General features: G+C 40.7%; 1 protein-coding gene across 1 annotated transcript in view; it reads left to right on the forward strand.

The window, feature by feature from the left end:
• The window catches only part of LOC127578524 (thromboxane-A synthase-like), a 163,310-nt gene that overhangs the window by 80,612 nt on the left and 63,971 nt on the right, over nucleotides 1-18,727 (forward strand). The window contains 2 exon segments of the mRNA XM_052030664.1: nucleotides 11,104-11,202; nucleotides 14,776-14,791. Of these exon segments, the coding sequence (XP_051886624.1) occupies nucleotides 11,104-11,202; nucleotides 14,776-14,791 (115 nt within the window).

The raw sequence follows: 18,727 nt of genomic DNA on the forward strand, positions 1-18,727 counted from the left end.
ATTTTTTATCATTTTTGGAATTAAGTTCACCTCTACAAATTCTTTCCCCATAACTATTTATTAAATCCTTTCTTTATCAATCCATTTTCCTTCATTCACCGCTGTCGTTCTCTCCGCCACTCATAATCTTAACCTCATAATCAAGAGCCTCCTTAAACATCTCTGCTTGCCTGTTCTCCTTTAAAGTCCTTTTCAACTAGGCATTGGCTTCACTTAATCTTAGCCTCTTTGCCAGTGTCAATTTTACACCTCTATAAAGTGCTTTTGTGAGCTATATGCATTATATGTAGATGCGAGAAACAGTCCTTCACAGTCCTGAGTAGGGGAATAAAAGGATATTCATTATAACATCTAGACTTCCTAGTTCCTCTATCCTTCTTGGAAATTTTCAGGTAGCTGATTCAAAAACCAGAGTTTGAACAAGTGACATTCCTAAATTGAGGATGAAGCCTAATGGCATATAAATGAAGGAGAACACAGACCGTGTTTAATCAACTCTTGGTAACATGGTCTATGACAGGCATCTATGGACAAGGAGACAGCACAGAATATTTCCCACTATTCTCCTGAGTGCTGGACTAGACAATAAATCTGCACCACACTTCTCCTTCCCCTGACACTGCACCTTGAATGCTTGCTGCTCTGTGATAGTCATTATCATTGTCCTTTTATACATTTTCTTATTGTCACCAAATCTAAAAGATCAACATTTCTGCAAAACAGGGATAATGGCAATTGCAGTTTCTATAAACGCCCTCCAAACTTTGTATGATTTAGGCCATGCATGTGGTCCTTATGACAAACAACTGTAGCGTGCTAATAGTTCAGTAATTTAATCTTAACTACTGAAGGTCTGTCTGCCAGTGGTGGACAATGGAAGCCAGTAAGCATGGATAGCAGTGCTGGAGGAATGCTGAGATCATAGGTAGCTTGCTTTCGTTAGATGCTTTGCAGGGGTGGTTTAAGAGAGGGGCTGTCAAATCCCTTATACAATCAATGGGCATCTAATTGAAGCAACAAATACCACAATAGTTGCCTTGGATAGTACCAGATCATCTCAGTTCCTCAGCCACTGTTTAGAGGGCCATTGATAGTATATTGGCACAGGGAAACACATCATCTGAGTACATTTAGGAATTAGGAAAGAAGTAATTGACGTGGTGTTTGTTCCGAGAAAGGCCCTGAATGTGAGGGTACCACTGACCCACAGCTAAACCCAATGCACCGAAAAGAGTGCTGCCTTCTTTCTCAAGGGAAAGGATGTTTGAAAGATGGGAAAATTAGATGAATAGGTATTAGAATATTAAAATTGAAAAGATGATACACTCGGAAGATAGATGTTTTCATGGTAGTATATACCTATGGGGACTCTCTGATGACATGATTATCTTAGCCTTGATACACCAGCATCTTTAATCTTTCATTTTGCTGAATGTGCTGACTTCTTGCCCAGGGATCATTCCACAACACATCTAGGCCGTAAGTGTGCACAGACAACGCTTGGTAGCAGGCCATTTAACAATGACATGAGGGGAGGGAAAATTAGGACTCAGATGACTGATGTTTCACAGATCTCTACGTATGAACTTCTCAGCACCGGTTATTAGATAACTAATGATCAGGAATTAAAATGTAGCTGATTTTAATCTCTTTTGCCAACACAGAGTATCTTAGCACAGGCCAAGAATCTTTCTGACTCCTGACTCCCTTAACAAGCTGATGGACAGCTATTTTTCTATTTGCTTAAATGCACCACTTTATGGAATGATTAAATTTGTATTTACACAGATTCCCACAGAAGAGTAATCAGACAAAAGTTGGCATCAAGCCAATGAAGGGGAAATTAAGACGAGAGAAAAACCCTAGTCAAAAAGACAGGTTTTAGTTAATCTTCCCTTGCTTTGTGTGTTTTGCAATGGTTTGTTTTTTCATCGTTATGACTCTTGTTCAAACACAGCGGTGAGCATAAGACATTGCTGTGTGTTTTCTTTTCTCCTACTGCTTGCTCAGTATGACCGGGAACCATTCCAGCTAACCCATTAATCAGCTTATCAGCTACTGTTGCTTAATACATCAACAGGTCCACATTAGTTGATTCAGTTTCCACCCGACTTCTAGCACAGGTACCAGCGCCGTTGAACAACCATCCTTTTCCTTTTTTTCACTTTTGGGATTTTTGGCATCAGATTCATCACGAGTTCAACAAACTAAATTAACTTTTCTGACGTTATAAAATGTCATTCACTACGACTGAGCTGTAGGGTTGACTGATGCCAGATGAACCACATCTAAGTAATGATGAATGATGTCCATCTGGAAACCTTTCTTTGCCTCTCCAAGTTCTGCATATGCATTTCCAACAATTTTTAAGTCAGATTTTCAGCGCTTGCGTGGTTTGCTTTTTCGTCTGGTTAACATTATGTTTCGTATGAAACAATAATTTTCCTTTCATGCTTGACAAAATTAGTAAGGGTCAACACGACACAGCTTGTTGAGAGCGCAGCACATTTAAGTAGATTTTATGTTAAGATATTCCTTACAGATGTTTCATTCCCCAGTTCTGCATTAATTTAAATCAAAACAAATTAGAAATCTGGATAATGAGTCAAGATAGATAGTGAGTGAGAGAGAGTGAAACACAGCTGGAGTTAACGAGTAAAAGATAAATCACGATGAGGTGATTTTGGTGTCTAAAAGCTTGTAGATAATAGGGGAAGGAAGATGAAGAGTGTCCCAGTTTCAGAGAATGAGTTAAAGTTGCAGGCATTGTGATGAAAGCTAATTCCAATAAGTCTACCGTAAATTCTCATATTAATTCATGAAAATTTTTAATAGTTCTGTTAAGTATCTTTCGGTGGTTGTATTTCCTTAAATAGCTGTCTGCTAAATTGAGCCATTGAATCAGAATGGAACAATAAATGTTTATATAAGTAAATCTGTGGTGCACAGGTAAAGCATTATGGTTCTTTGATCTTCAAACAGAAGGCTGCTCGAAGATTATTGCAGTGATTGACGGTCTCTGCAAAAGCATTACCCATTTATAGCAAACAACAAGGAACAAATTGAGTCTGTAGAGACATAAAGCTCATGAATATTGAGACATACCTTTTGGTTCCCAAAACATCCTTTGTGCTTTTTGAAAGAGTTTTATTTTCCATAAACAAAACTGCTGTTTATTAGTGTAATATTTGATCATGCTACGGCAAAGATTAACATTTTATAGACAGTTTTGTTTTCTCTGCAAAGATCAGGCACATGCAAGGAATAGTCTGTTTATTGTGACCACTGCACCAAATGGAGTTCTCTTTGGGGTGAGTGTTCTCAGCAGAAGACTTTTCATTACTCCCCTTGTGTCAATGACAACACTATTACCTCGGAGGCAGATATTTATGGTTTTTGTCCTGCTGTAAATAAAAGTAAGGATGTGTTGATGAGGTTCTATGGGGCACAGATGAGATCTCATTTGGAATACTGTGTGCAGTTTTGGGCCCCTTATCTTAGGAAGGATGTGCTGATGTTGGAGAGGGTTCAGAGAAGAGTTACGAGGATGATTCCCGGAATGAAAGGGCTTACATACGATGAGCAATTGTCGGCTCTTGGACTGTACTCACTGGAGTACAGAAGAATGAGAGAGGAACCTCATAGAAACATTTCAAATGTTGAAAGGACTGGACAGAGTAGATATGGCTAAGTTGTTTCCCTTGGTGGGTGAGTCCAGGACAAGAGGGCACAGTCTTAGAATTAGAGGGTACCCATTTAGAACAGAAATGAGGAGAAATTTCTTTAGCCAGAGGGTCGTGGATTTATGGAATTCGTTGTCACATACTACTGTGGAGGCCTGATCATTGGGGGTGTTTAAGGATGAGATTGATAGGTATCTAATTAGTTGGGGTATCAAGGGATATGGGGAAAAGTCCGGGAACTGGGGCTAGGTGAGAATAGTTTAGCTCATGGTGAAGTGGTGGAGGAGGCTCAATGGGCCGAATGGCCTACTGCTGCTCCTTTGTCTTGTCTTGTGATCTTGTGAATATCAGAGCTTGAAGGTACCATTTTCTGGGTGAGATGTTAAACCTAGAACATAGAACAACACAGGAACAGGCCCTTCAGCCCTCAATGTCTGTGCCAACTATGAAGTCAATTTAGACTGCGCACCTGCACGTGGTATACATCCCTCAATTCCCTGCATGTTCATGCATCTATATAAATGCTTCTTAAGCATTGCACCTCTCTGGCCCAAAGGCACAACTTGAAGAATAACAGGAGAGTTGTCCTCAGGGCTTCTGTCCACTATTTAAGTATCACCCAGCTTCCCGAAAAATGATCTGGCTGTTTGTTGTGCATAAATTGGCTGCTGTGTTAGTGATATTACAACAATGGCTGCACGGTACGGTAGTGTAGAGGTGGCACGGTAGTGTAGCGATTAGCATTACACTATTACAGTGCCAGCAACCTAAGTTCAATTCCGGCCGCTGTCTGTAAGGAGTTTGTATGTTCTCTCTGTGCTGCGTGGGTTTCCTCCGGGTGCTCCAGTTTCCTCCCACATTCCAAAGTTGTACGGGTTAGGAGCTGTGGGCATGCTATGTTGGCGCCGGAAGAGCGGCGACGCTTGCGGGCTGCCCCCAGAACATTCTCAGTAACGCAATAAAACTCATTTCACTGTGTGTTTCGATGTACATGTGACTAATAAATATCTTACCTTATCTTATCTTACTTCAGAAGTACTTCATTGACTGTGAAACACTTTGGTATGCGCTGAGGTTATGAAGGGTACTTCTGGAAGGTTAGTAGGGGAGTGTGAAACCTCATGATGAGGTGCTGTTGAGCCAGGTGTTTTAATTTTTAAAGCAGTAATTGTGTTAATATTTCTGAGGTCACATAATGGAACTTGAGGACACTGCAGAGCAATGACTTCATTGGTTAGGCAACTGGTACATCTGAGATTTTTGGTGCAATGTTCTATAAATGATCTCAAGTGTTGATATGTTATTGATGTAAAGTCTTCCAGATAAAATGGATTAGATCGGTAAAGTGACTTACATTTACTGGTATATTACATTGGAAAAGGTAATATTCATATGATTTTATCACTGCTATTGGCAGTTAGACTATTCTCTGTAAAAGTATGGCTTCAGTGCTGATGGTACGATGGACCCAATTATTTCTGTTGGAACACACGAGGCATACAATGGTGTAGTCATTTTTCCTTTAACCATTGATGGGATGTGGGTGTCGTTGGCAATGACAGTATTTACTACCTTTCCTTAACTGCGCTCATACTTGAGCCTCCTTGCACTGCTGCATGGTGAAGTAGGTATGGTGAAGATATTCTCACAGAGAGAGACATTAGGTATGGTGTCTCAGTACAATGACAGAACAACCAGTCAGGATGCCCTGCAACTTGGAGGGTATGTCTACTACCCTTTTCCACCTGGGCAGGAAAGGTCTTGGGTCTGTGAGATGCTGGCGCAGAAGACTTAGAGGCTCGTTGCTGGTAAACCCTGTCCTTGGAGTAGAGGGAGATGTTTAAAATGGTAGGTGGGATGCCAATTAAGTGGTCTATTTTGTCCTGGATGGCATCATTATACAAATAAGGCATTTCAGCAGAGTCCTGACTCGTCTCACCAAAACCTTATCTATAATGCGCAAGTGATGGGTCACACTGGATGTAGGCAAGGACTGTCTGAATTGTGACCGGAAGTAAGCATTGCGTAATCATCAGTGAATGCCCCATTTCTGACCTTATAATAGGAAGAAGGCCATTGATGAAACAATTGAAATTTGTCCTCGGACACTGTCTTGAGGAACTCCTACTGTGATATCCTGATGTGGACAACCATAACCACTTTCCTATGTGCAAGGTGTGACTCCAGCCAATGGAGAGCTTTCCACTTGATGTTCTATCCCTGTCTCGTGTAATTCTTCATGGGCTCGAATTGGAAGTCAGAGGTGAACTAATGGCACCTACCATTGACCTTCAGTGATCTCAGATATTACGCACTAGCATCTGTAAGTGCATGCAGGTGTTAGTGTAAGCCACATGGGATAGCCAAGGCTAGACCTGCCCACAAAATCTTAAAAAAACTGAAAGGAGATTAAGCTATGCTTTCACATTTAGTCTGACCTGCTTTGAGAGTAAGCTACTTTTAAACTTTTACAAGCTTTTAAGCCTTGAAAGCTTCCAGAAACATTAAGAAAAGGTAAATTAACAAGCCAATGAAGAGATTAAAAAAGAACTCTTTTTACATTAAAATCTTTCCCAAGGCTTGTATATTTTTATATAGATGAATGAGCTATTTAAAATCTATTTCTGCGGTCTCACAGACACGCCATCCTATTGCAATTTTCTTCCACGTATGGAAAAAGCATTTCCTGTGTCTACTCAGAAAAACTATCAGCAAGTTACCTTTGTATGTCTTGGGCAAGTAATACAATTTCCTGCTGTCATGTTCATCTCTGCGTCAGTTTCAATGCCAGACACACCATCATTGCAGCCTGCAGAGTTGTGTGGAACCAGATGCATGTGGGTTTAACGTGGAGTTGTTGTTAGTTTCACAATGCAATGACAATGAGCAGATCACAAGTAGTTTCAATGTTATTCCTACTGCAAAATCCTGTCTATTTTTTCTTAATGCTATACATAATTGAATGGCCCACTTTAGATTGAGTTTAAGAGTTCATTGCCTCAGAATTTAATTGGATAATCCTGTTCCTTATTTTCAGCATCAAATAATTAGAAGTTGACTTTACCAGAGTGAAATGTGATAACAATCTTTTCTGTGTCATTTTTGCAACACTCCTGATTTGACTGAGTGATCACTCTTGCAGGCTTGACATGATTTCAGCAGCCGTTGTTCAGAATGACACCGTTCCCCAAGCACTGCTTCTTTATAGCACTCTCAGAATAGGTGGCTTTAATAACTTAAGGGCTGTATTGGGGTGCATGTAAAAAGAGGTGCTTTTTCATTCCTCGTGCCCACCTACCCCCTCCACGCGTAACACTGCCCCACCTTCTTTATTCCGCCAAGGCCAACTAACTCTTCTGATGTTCCCGACTGATTTCCTGGGGCCCAGGCATCAGTTCTTGGCCATTTACCTAAACTACACCCCCAGCCTCACCAACCCTTTCCCCAACCCAGCCCAGACCTCACCCATACCCTGGCCCTGGCCTTGATCTTTCTTTCAGTTTTCCCTCGCTCCGCTAAGTATGTCAGACAACCCAACTCCTGGCCCTGATCTCAGCCTATAGTCCCAGCCTCCCCCTCAACCAAACCTCTGTGTTTAGCCTGTGTTACAGCTGGTATATTTTCAACTATGGAAACGTGTGATGGCCTTTGTGCACCAGGATTTTCAGACAATTGCTGGGATGTCGGTGAGACTTGTACACTAGACTGCGTACATACAGCAGATCTCCTTCCCTTAATAGACAAGTGAACCTGATGCCTTTTTACTGACAACTCAGTAATTTCATGCTGACCTGGGTTACGAACACCCAACTTAAGAAAAACTTACATACGAACAAGCTCCCATATTATTATTAAATTCAAAAGTCTGACATATATCCTGTACATTAATTCCTACGAATAGCAGAACTAGTTTTTTCCCACTCTCATCATTACAATCCTGTGCAGGTACAGTTACCATATCAAGTGATTTTTGTGTACTTATGGACAAAATCAACTTATGGATGTCTGTAAAAACCAAACCCATTCGTTACGGGGACGTCCTTTAATTTCTTTTTATTCATCTAACTGAATTTAAATTCACCAACAGTTATTGTGGGATTTGAGTTGATGCCTCCTGATCTTTGTACCCCTAAGTTACTAGTAATATACCCATGGCATTAATGTTGTCTTAAGAAAAATTGACCTGTTGTAACTGCTGATGGAAACTAAGCCCTTTCACTTAATTTCCCATTTGAGGCAGAAAAGTATTAAGCCGACCAAGTTCGCAGTGTTTGAGCTTCCTGAGGAAGTCTGTTTAGTAATCAGTTGGATAATTTGCCAGCTAAGTGAGATCTAATTAGCTAATTCATTTGCATGTTCTCTCATCTTTTACATACCATCAACATTTCATAAGAGCAGTGGTGGTTGCACTTACTGGTGAATTTAAACTTGTAAAATTATGACTAATGATACATGATTAGCTATATATCATATTATCATGCAATCATTTTCCAAGAAGGAATTATGTGTTTGAGCTGCAGCAATGTACCCATTTTCCAATTAGCTTAATTTTTATTTCCATATGCAAATGAGATCCAATGGTAGACTTGTATAATCTGTCTCTATTCGCACTGAGTAACCCTTGTGCACAGAGTAGCTGAGTCTTTAATGTTCCCAGAGTACGTCTTGCAGCTTATCGTGAATAGACTGGTGATATTTTGTAATTTTTTTTAAAAAATGAGTTAATAAGCTATTTAAAATGTATTACTGCGTGTCTCACAGATGCACGATCCCATTGCGATGTTCTTCCAGGTATGACTAGACTGGTGATACTTTGTTACTTTCAATGTGCGGTGTAAGTGTAAGTTGTTTCTGTCTATAACCAGTACAGAAAATTCAAAGTCCTATCACAATGCCATACTGTGTACAATGTACAAGTCAAGTTAGTTGAGATCAACTTGCAATGCTGGTTTACTAATCACAATTGAGGAAACAGCAGGAATGCGGCAAATGATGATATATTTCAGAGGTGAAAAGGTACAACCCCTGAATCTAATCCGGTGAGTTCTGTTGAAAATTGCCGCTGCAGATGGAGACCATGATTCCATTTGGAGGCTCCAGTGGGATCCAAGGCATAAAGAACTGATGGGAGGGAGTTGTGGACAAAAATATAGTGTGGCAGTGAAATTATAATATTATCTTTGTGCACTTATCTCTGGCATGGGTTTGTATGTTAAGTTGCTCAGGACTGTTATGGTTTACATTGTTTTCATTGGACTGGTGTGTGAAGTGTATACAGTTAATTGGTCAATAAGCTGCTGATACTTTTGTGAAGGTTGGCCATTTAAACAAGGCTTTGATGGGCACCTGTAAAGGGATGGTGCCTTCAGGAGTAAAGGCAGGAGTTGGCGGTGGAATCAGAACTTTATCTTTCCTATCCAAAGTTGTTTGTACCTGCTACTCTTTTAATCTGCAAACTCTTCAGTCCTTTTATTTTTTTAAAAAAATCTACAAAGCATGTGCATGCTTAAATGTTGCAAGACATGTCAACAATATCAGTGGATAGAATGCCTTTCAGATGAGTATCTGTCAGCAGAATTCACAAAGATTTGACAAGTAGACAACTGCTTCCTATGGAATTCTGTAATTCCTTCAGTTTTCAGAATCTGGGTGTTACTGGAAAGGCTAGGATTTATTGCCTATCCTTAATAGTCCTTGGGAAGTTGGTGAGGAGGAGTCTTCTTGAAATGCTGCAGTTCTTCTGGCTAGCGCTAAGGAGGGAATTCCAGGATTTGGACCCAGCTACGATGAAGGTCTGACTATGTGTGTGTAATTTTTTTTAAAGATACATTTATTAGTCACATGTACATCAAAACACACAGTGAAATGCATCTTTTTTTTGCGTATAGTATTCTGGGGGCAGCCTGCAAGTGTCGCCACGCTTCCGGCACCAACATAGCATGTCCACAACTTCCTAACCTGTACGTCTTTGGAATGTGGGAGAAAACCGGAGCACCCGGAGGAAACCCACGCAGACACGGGGAGAACATACAAACTCCTTACAGACAATGGCCGGAATTGGAGGAGAACCTGAATGTGCTGGTGTTCTCGTGCTGCGCCTGAAGGGCCAGCACTCAAATTTCTTTGTTCTATCCAACATTAGTGACCTTTACTGTAGCCTAGCACATGTCATCGATTGCATTGCCCACGAAAGACAGAGTCATAGTCACCCTCATCCTGCTAGCCTCAAGCCTCCTGCCAGGATGGCGCTGTTGATCTTTGTAACATACCCCATAGTTTGCTGCTCACTTCTGCATAAGGGATGCCACCCAAACTCCACACTCAAGGAGACTTCATATCCTTTCAGCTTACAGGAGAAGACAGAGTGGCAAGAATTCATAGTGGGTACCTGTCCTGGAGAGTTTCCCTTGGTCCCCTTGCACATGAACATGCCTCCTGAAGAGATTGTTCTTCACCTCTGTGTTCATGTTCTGATGTCCTCGGAGCACTCTCTCAGTAACCACTGCAGCATCCATTCATACAGTAGCAGCCCTCCCCAGTGGCTGGAAGAATGCTGCTTGCATTCCAATATGTTCCTTTAAAAAGTGGCTGCAATTTTCATACCTGCTGGGCTACATGCCAAGAACCGTGACCACTAGAAACATATCAATTCGGAATGCCAAGCTCAAACTGACAATGTTTGTTTCAGCACCATATTACATACGGAAATCCAACAATACCATTCTGTGAACCTCTTGATCTTTATATGGGTTTCACAAACAGTGTCAGGATGATACATAATGCTACTTTAAGCCATGGAAAGGTAGTAAAGTTGTTTCCTGCCTTTCACACCTGACTGCCTAAATAAAGTGGCAAAAGGATGTGTCTGGAAATTGTAATCTCTTCTCAAGAAACTAATGCTTTCATTTTTTTCTGATACTACTTAGGTCAGAATGCAACCATGCTCAAAGTCCAAAGTCAAGTTTATTGTCAAATGCACAAGGTGTTTGCAAGGTGCAATGAAAAACTTACTTGCAGCAGCATCACAGGCACATAACATCAGATACACAACATTCACAAGGAAAACATAAAACAAGCATAAATTATACACAATGTTTACAAGAAAGAAAGTTGTGTGCAAAAGAGACCACATCTCACTGTGTTGACCAGGCTGCACTGCAACGTCTGTTTACGGGCGCAGTCTGACTGCTGATTCATTGACTTGCTCCGTTTCCTGCCTGGGCCGATTCGCCCTTCTTTACACAACCTGGTGATCCCAGATTCCTCTGGAGACACCATATCGATGCCCAACCTAGTGAGGACACCAATTAGCACAGCCTGCAGCAGCCCAGAACTCCTGGCCTCAACCAACCTGACAACCTCCGACTCGCCTGGTTATGGGCGCCCACACCGCTGAGTTTGTATGCTCAGTGGTCATGAGCTAAATGCTGAGCCTGAAATGCTGAAGCAGTTTCTTGTGAAGGACTTCAACAGGTTTTACAACAGAATGGTAGGAACTGAACCCATCTTCCCCTTCACTGTAAACTGCTGAATCATGTGCCCAGTGTGATTCCGAATTTAAAGCCTTACTTTGGGTGGGATATCGTGATTTCTCTTTACTGAGTTACTCTATTCATTGTAGAATCTTTCTCTTGGGGCAAGTTTAATAATTCTAACTCAGTCAGAACAATACGTCACCACTGAGGAACTTGTCATAGCATTCACCGTTCAAGCGGTGTGCAGCTCTTGCTTAATTAGCTGAGCAGGGCTAAGTAGAGCACTGCTTATTTGATAGCCCTAAGGATGCAGGATCTGAATTAAATTAAATCATTTTCTGTCACAGCTTGTATAACACTGTGCATGTGTCCGTGTATAATATTGGTCTGGAGAATTAACGGTACAAAGGGGATTCAGTTGGTCCTTGGTGATAGCACAATGCAACTGGTTGTTTTCGTTTCTTCTCCATTGATTTCTGGTCCTGCATTGCACATTATTACTTTGTGTTGCACAACTGTCAAAGACAAATCTCAGCCCATCGTTTCAACGGCAAAGCTTTAGAGGAAGGACAAACTGACAAAAAAATCACACTCGACCCTCCTCATGAGCCCTGCACATTGTCAAGCTTTAGCCAACCCTTCAGTGCCTTGACCAGATCGTCGTTGTTCACATCCAGCCTAACCAAACACACTTTTGCTTTCCAGAGGAAGTGTTCAGCAGTAAAAACGACACATCTTCCCTTCCCTTACAGCCCACTTTGACGATCCTTCCCCGACACCTTTTTCATCCTCAAGCACGTCAAATATTATGAAGTGAGCACAACATGTCATCAATTTATTATCCTCAGTGTAACTGCCATGTTGTGAAAAGTGCTTGCAACTACCTTGACTTGAAAACAGAACATGGTCTTCCTCCTTAACTAATTTTCAGTAAAGTAGTATTTTACCTTGGTCCCAAAATGTGAAACTTCTGATTTAATCTTTTTTCAGCGTGTTTCTGTCTTTTTTTAATGTATGGATGAATAAACTGTGGAAATGTAGGGAAGTTTAGAATAAAAAAAAGTAATAGCCTATTCCTGCCACATCTCTCAGATAAAAATGAGAGTTGTTCATTTTACTTTTTGAAACTCATCAAACTTTCTCATTACTGACTCCAGTTGGAGTTTGTGTATTGCTAATATTTTTGTACCTATCACGAATAAGGCAAGAGCTTCAAGATCCTGGGAGTGAACATCACCAACATCCTGTCCCGGTCAAATCACGTAGATGCCACGGCCAAGAAAGCTCACTAGCGCCTCTACTGGTGGCTAAAGGAGGCTAAAGAAATTCATTTTGTCTCCTTTGACACTCACCAACTTTTATTGATGCACCACAGAAAGCATATCTGAATGTATCACGGCTTGGTACAGCAACTGCTCTGCCCGGGACCGTAAGAACCTGCAGAGAGTTGTGGACACAGCCCAGCGCATCACGGGCACCAGCCTCTTCTCCTTGGACTCTGTCTTTACCTCTCACTCTCTTGGTGAAGCAGCCAGCATAGGTAGAAGATACAGGAGCCTGAGGGCACATACCACCAGGCTCAAGGACAGCTTCTACCCCACTGTGATAAGACTATTGAACTGTTCCCTTATACAATGAGATGGACTATGAGATCAAGATCTACCTTGTTGTGACCTTGCACCTTATTGTACTGTACTTTCTCTGTAGCTGTGACACTTTACTCTGTACTGTTATTGTTTTTACCTGTACTACATCAATGCACTCTATACTAACTCAATGTAACTGCACTGTGTAATGAATTGACTTGTACGATCGGTATGCAAGACAAGTTTTTCACTGTACCTCGGTACAAGTGACAATAATAAACCAAAGCCAAAACCAATACCAATACCAAAATTCCGTCCATATAGCTTGGTTAAGAATCCCCCTGTAAGCTTCTTGCTACTCCCAAAGAATGTCATTACTCTGAAGCATTGGAGTAACTTGACGTCTTGCAACAAAGCAGATGTGGAATCCACGATGTGCCATTTCCACGGTTTGGCAACTCTGAAGCACTTTGTCCTTGAGAAATCTAGAAGTAAAATAGCAAACTGATGGTTGTACCTTCTGGTTTAAGTTATTCCAGTCCCTCACCATTGAACTGGCCAGCAAATACTGTTAATAGAAGACTTAATGCCACCTTTTCAGGGCAACTAAGTTTGAGAAATAAAATCTAACATTGCTAGTTCACCCATTCTAAGAATTAATCATGGTAAAACATTCCTTGTTGATTATTAGCTTATTGCAAAATGTGAAAATGCATAAAGAAAATTAGATTTGAAAGATCAATGAGCCTTGGAATAGAAAGGAGACTGAAATGAAAGACATCCAGCTTGTAAATGAAATGCTTCAGGGAACATTTGATCAAAATTTCTGTAGTTGTTTTGACGAATATTCAGTACTTTTATTCTAAACCAACCACTTATGTGCTGTAAGTAATCACAACCTACAATGCTGCAATTATACACCACCAAAGGCATTGTTGTGTCTTTTCTGGAATAAATTGTATCCTGGATTAAGTGTGTAAAATTTGTCTAAAATTCCCTTTTAACAGTGGAGTGTGTGTGGCAAAGTGAGATAGTGAGTGAGAGGATGAGGGGAGGCATGATAGAGGGATACAAAATATTAAGAGGAATAGATAGAGTGGACAGGTAGTGCCTCTTTCCCAGGGCACCAATGCTCAATACAAGAGGGCATGGCTTTAAAGTAATGGGTGGGAAGTTCAAGGGAGATATCAGAGGAAGGTTTTTTACCCAGAGAGTGGTTGGTGCATGGAATGCGCTGCCTGGGGTAGTGGTGCAGACAGATACGTTGGTCAAATTCAAGAGATTGTTATATAAGCGTATGGAGGAATTTAAAATAGGGGGATATGTGAGAGGAAGGGGTTAGATAGACTTAGGCATGGCTTAAAGGTCGGCACAACATGGTGGGCCGAAGGGCCTGTATTGTGCTGTACTGTTCTATGGTCCTGTGGTTTTATATCTGCAAGTGTAAGTGTGTATGGATAAACATGCCATGAAGCTCAGATGTGAAGCCATTATGGTTAAACATGCCAGCTAACACTAATTCTCTTGGACGAAGATTGTGGAGTGTCACCACTGATGTCTACGCTCTATGATGTATCAGGTTCTGGAACTGACCTGAAAAGCCCTAACACCACCTCGGACTATATTTCTTTTTCTTGCACTAATGTCGTTATGTTTATTTTGTTGTGTAAAGTTATGTTTAATTTAAATTTTGTGAACTTATGTTTATCATGTTTGTAATGTACTGTGCTGCTGCTTCAAAAAACTAATTTTCATGGCATTTATACCCTGGGTATGTATGCCCATGACAATACACTTGAATTTGAACAGGGTCCAACGCTTCAGGATGGGAGCAAATGGTTTAAAAAGCACAGTGAATGGCACTAATATATTAGCCACTGTTTCGTGTACTCTTAAAATTACCCTTGACAAGAAATAATTTCTATTTTTCGGAGGCTTGTATATTCCCCCAAGCCACTAACTGACAGAGTTTGCGCATTCTGACACCAACTTTTGGTGGTGTAGACTATTTTTCCATTCTCCACCTTGTAGGGAGAAGATGAGAGAGGTGAGAGTGGTCTGTACATCAAACATGAAACTCTATCCCACAAACTGCAATGAACTAAATATCCTGGTGATGTGAACACAAGAACATAAGCCAGTCTCACCATTCAATATGATTAGAGCTGATCTCTGCTGGTCTCAGCTCCTCTTCTCCAAAATCCTCAATTCCCCATCTTTCAAAATATTATTTACTGGACCATAAATACTTCTAATAATCTAGTCTCCACAATCCCCTGGGATAGAGAATTCCAGAGATTCGCCACCTTCTGGTAAACATGACATCTAAACAAATAAGTCAGTCAATCTTCTTTTTTGCAAGGGCCAAAACGTATGTGGAAAATCTTGTGCTCGTCAAATTGTCCCGATGATAAAGCCAAGATGCAAGTATTCAGCAGCTTCCCAATTTAAAGCAGAGATGAATAATGAATCTCCCACGGCACTACTTAGAATTAATTGGAGGTGCTAAAGGAAGGTTGCTGGGTTATGTACATCGAGTAAATGTTAATTTTTGTGTTAAAGAGATGGAAAGTCAAATCCAAGAGAGTAAAACTTGAAGTAATTTCCTTAAATTAGTTCCTGGGAATGAATGTTGAAGTTTATTTATTTACAACATATGAATAAATTTGTATATAGCACAGGGGAATCTATTCATTTCCTCTGTACAATGTGGGACTTCATTTCATTCAAGGGCATAAATAATAGATAACAAACAAATTTTCTCTTCTCTGATCAGCACTCACAAGTTTAGGCATTAATAAACAAACTAAAGTGCTGGACATTTATTCAGAACTTCCTTTCAAACAAATGATATAAATCATTACCTGTATTTTTTCTGTTGTAGTGTGATAGAGTCACTTTGGCACAGAAGGAGGCCACCCTACCTGTTAAGCCCATGCTGGCTCTCTAGAGCAATCCAGTCAGTCCCATTCCCCTATCAAATTCTCAAAACTATGCAACCTTATTTTGCTTTGAAATCATGGATCATTTCTTCTTTGTCATTACTGCTCACCGCTGTCTTGGGAAAGCAGCCATCATAACCCAGGACCCCTCCCACCCGGTCAATCTCTCTTCTCCCCTCTCCCACTGGGCAGAAGATACAAACGCTTGAGAACGTGAACCACCAGACTCAAGGACAACTTCTTTCCCGCTTTATCAGACTCTTGAAGGGACCTCTCATGAGCTAAAAGATGAACTCTTGAACTCTGATCTATTAATCTACCTCATTGTGGCCCTTGCACTTTATTTGTCTACCTGCACTGCACTTTCTCTGTAACTGCAACACTATATTCTGCACCCTGTATTTCTTTTTATTACCTCGATGTACTTATGGCATGATCTGTCTGGATGGCCTGCAAACAAAAGCTTTTCACTGTACCTCGGTACATATATGTGATAATATACCAATACCACTATCAAAAAGATATTTCTTCTCACATTTCCCCTGATCTCTTGCCACAAACCTTAAATCTAAATTCACTGGTTCCCGTTCATCTAATGGGAACAGCTTTTCTTTGTCCACTTTATCTAAACTTGCCATAACCTCTATCAAATCTCTCACTTGCTCCAGAGAGAACAATTGCAGGAGAACAATCTGCAGCCTAACTGTAGTTAACATCTTACATCCTTGGAACCATTCTGGTAAATCTTCTGCACACTATCAAGGACTTTCCTAAGATTAGAACTGGATGCAGTTCTACAGTTGTGGCCCTAACCAGATTCATCATAACTTGTTTTGCCTTTGAAACCTGGTGCAGGAGGGATGGCTTTATATACTTGAGGCATTGGCACTAGTTCTGAGGAAGAGAGGTTCACGTGGGGTTGACGAGGTAAATAGGCAAAGGGCAGTATGTAATTGTTAACCCGATTTTGAAGTCCCACTTCCGTCTGCTATAAATCACACAGTGCCACAGGTTAATTCAAACGCGTTTATTTAGCAATATATCGCTAGGGAGAAACCTCCTTACTCTCAGGCAGAGTCCGCGGCGGGGTTCTCCGAGGTACAGAGGGGGCAGACAGTAATTTATACAAACATTGTCATGCACACTTTAATGAGTCAGGTGCCGGAGTTCTTGGTTGAGCAGGAAACGGACAAAGGGCTACTGCAGATGGACAAAGAGCAGCCCCACTCCCCAGGTTCAGTTAATCATTTTGCAATCAGGTGAGACAAAGGTAGGTATCACCTTCATTGTTTGAGACAGCCTTCCCATTTCCCGTTAAGATTGACCATCATCTCCATAGTCAAACATATTGGGAATCCAATTAAGTTCCAGGCACAGCAATTACCACACAGCACCCAGCCCAGGAAAGCAGTGGTGTGGCTGTTCCGGCCTGAAGGATACTTTTTAAGTCAGTATTTCAAGCAGCCATAATTCTCATTCATCTTAAGATATGAATACAGTTATAGTTTATTAATCCTACAGCTCCTTAGTATGTGTCCTTGAGTAATGCAATTTGAAACCCTCTCCAAACACACGTGTGAACCTTCCTTTTGAAAAGCTCGGTAGCGCAGTGGTTAGCGCGATGCTATTACAGTGCCAGCTATCGGGGTTCGATTCCCGTCGCTGTCTGTAAGGAGTTTGTACATTCTCCTGTGTCTGTGTGGGTTTCCTCCGGGTGCTCCGGTTTCCTCCCACATTGCAAAGACGTACGGGTAGGCTAATTTGGGTTTAAAATGGGCGGCGTGGACTCATTGGGCCAGAAGGGCCTGTTACCATGCTGTAAATAAAATTTAAAAAAAACTGGCTCCAAAATGCTCTAAAATCCGAAAAACTCGAACACTACCTTGGACTTCCTTCCTCTCCCTCAACTTGCACTAATGTCGTTATGTTTATTTTGCTGTGTAAGTTATGTATAATTTATGTTAACTTAAGTTTATGTTAACATGTTTATTATGTTTGCAATGTAATGTGCTGCTGCTGCTAAAGCAAATTTCCATGGCATTTATACCCTGGGTATGTATGCCTATGACAATAAACTTGAAATTGAACAAGAGTCTAGAATTCCACTGCATTAACTCCCATTCACCCAAAGCATTGACTGACATTTAAATTTTAAATTAAATTTTATTTACAGCGAGGTAACAGGCCCTTCCGGCCCAACAAGTCCATGCCGCACATTTTAAACCCAAATTAACCTACCCTTACGTCTTTGCAATGTGGGGGGGAACCGGAGCACCCGGAGGAAACCCATGCAGACACGGGACAATGTACAAACTCCTTACAGACAGCAACGGGAATCGAACCCGGGTCACTGGCACTGTAATAGCATTACGCTAACAGCATATATTTTAAAATACCATCATTTTCTTTCTTTCTTTTACAATATTTTTATTAATTCCACAAAGAAAATACAGAGTACATGAATCAAAGAGAAGATAAAATGCGACTAAATACATTGTGTTAAATCATACTTGAAATCACAATACCCTATATTATTAATAAAAAATGATAATTAATTAATAACAGATAAATTGGAATAATTTTATTATAAAAAAAATCTAAACCCACTACAAAGACCGAAGCTGTTTGGTAAAAAAAAGGACAGGGAAAAACCCTTAACACATAATATCAGCCAATATCTGTACTTTAACCACCAGATCAAAGGTTTTGAAAATGGTTCAAAAAAGGTTCCCACAAATGTTTGAAAATACCATCATTTTCAAGTGCTTCTGTGGCATCACCTGTCCCTATCTCTGTATCGGTGATTCTGACCTCTTGGATGTCCCCAAATTCAATGACTCCTTCACTGACAGTCAGGCTTTTAGCTGCCAAAGAAATTCACTCCCTAATTTTCTACCTTTCTTTACCCTTCAAGATGCCACTTAAAATCCACTCCTCTGAGCAAGCTTCAGATCATCTGCTCATATCATTCTTTGTGGCTTGGTGTTATAATGAGTTATAATCTGTGATCACCTTGACAATATTTTATTGAACAGAAGGTA

Source organism: Pristis pectinata, chromosome 15 (genome assembly GCF_009764475.1).
Source record: "Pristis pectinata isolate sPriPec2 chromosome 15, sPriPec2.1.pri, whole genome shotgun sequence".
NCBI lineage: Eukaryota > Metazoa > Chordata > Chondrichthyes > Rhinopristiformes > Pristidae > Pristis > Pristis pectinata.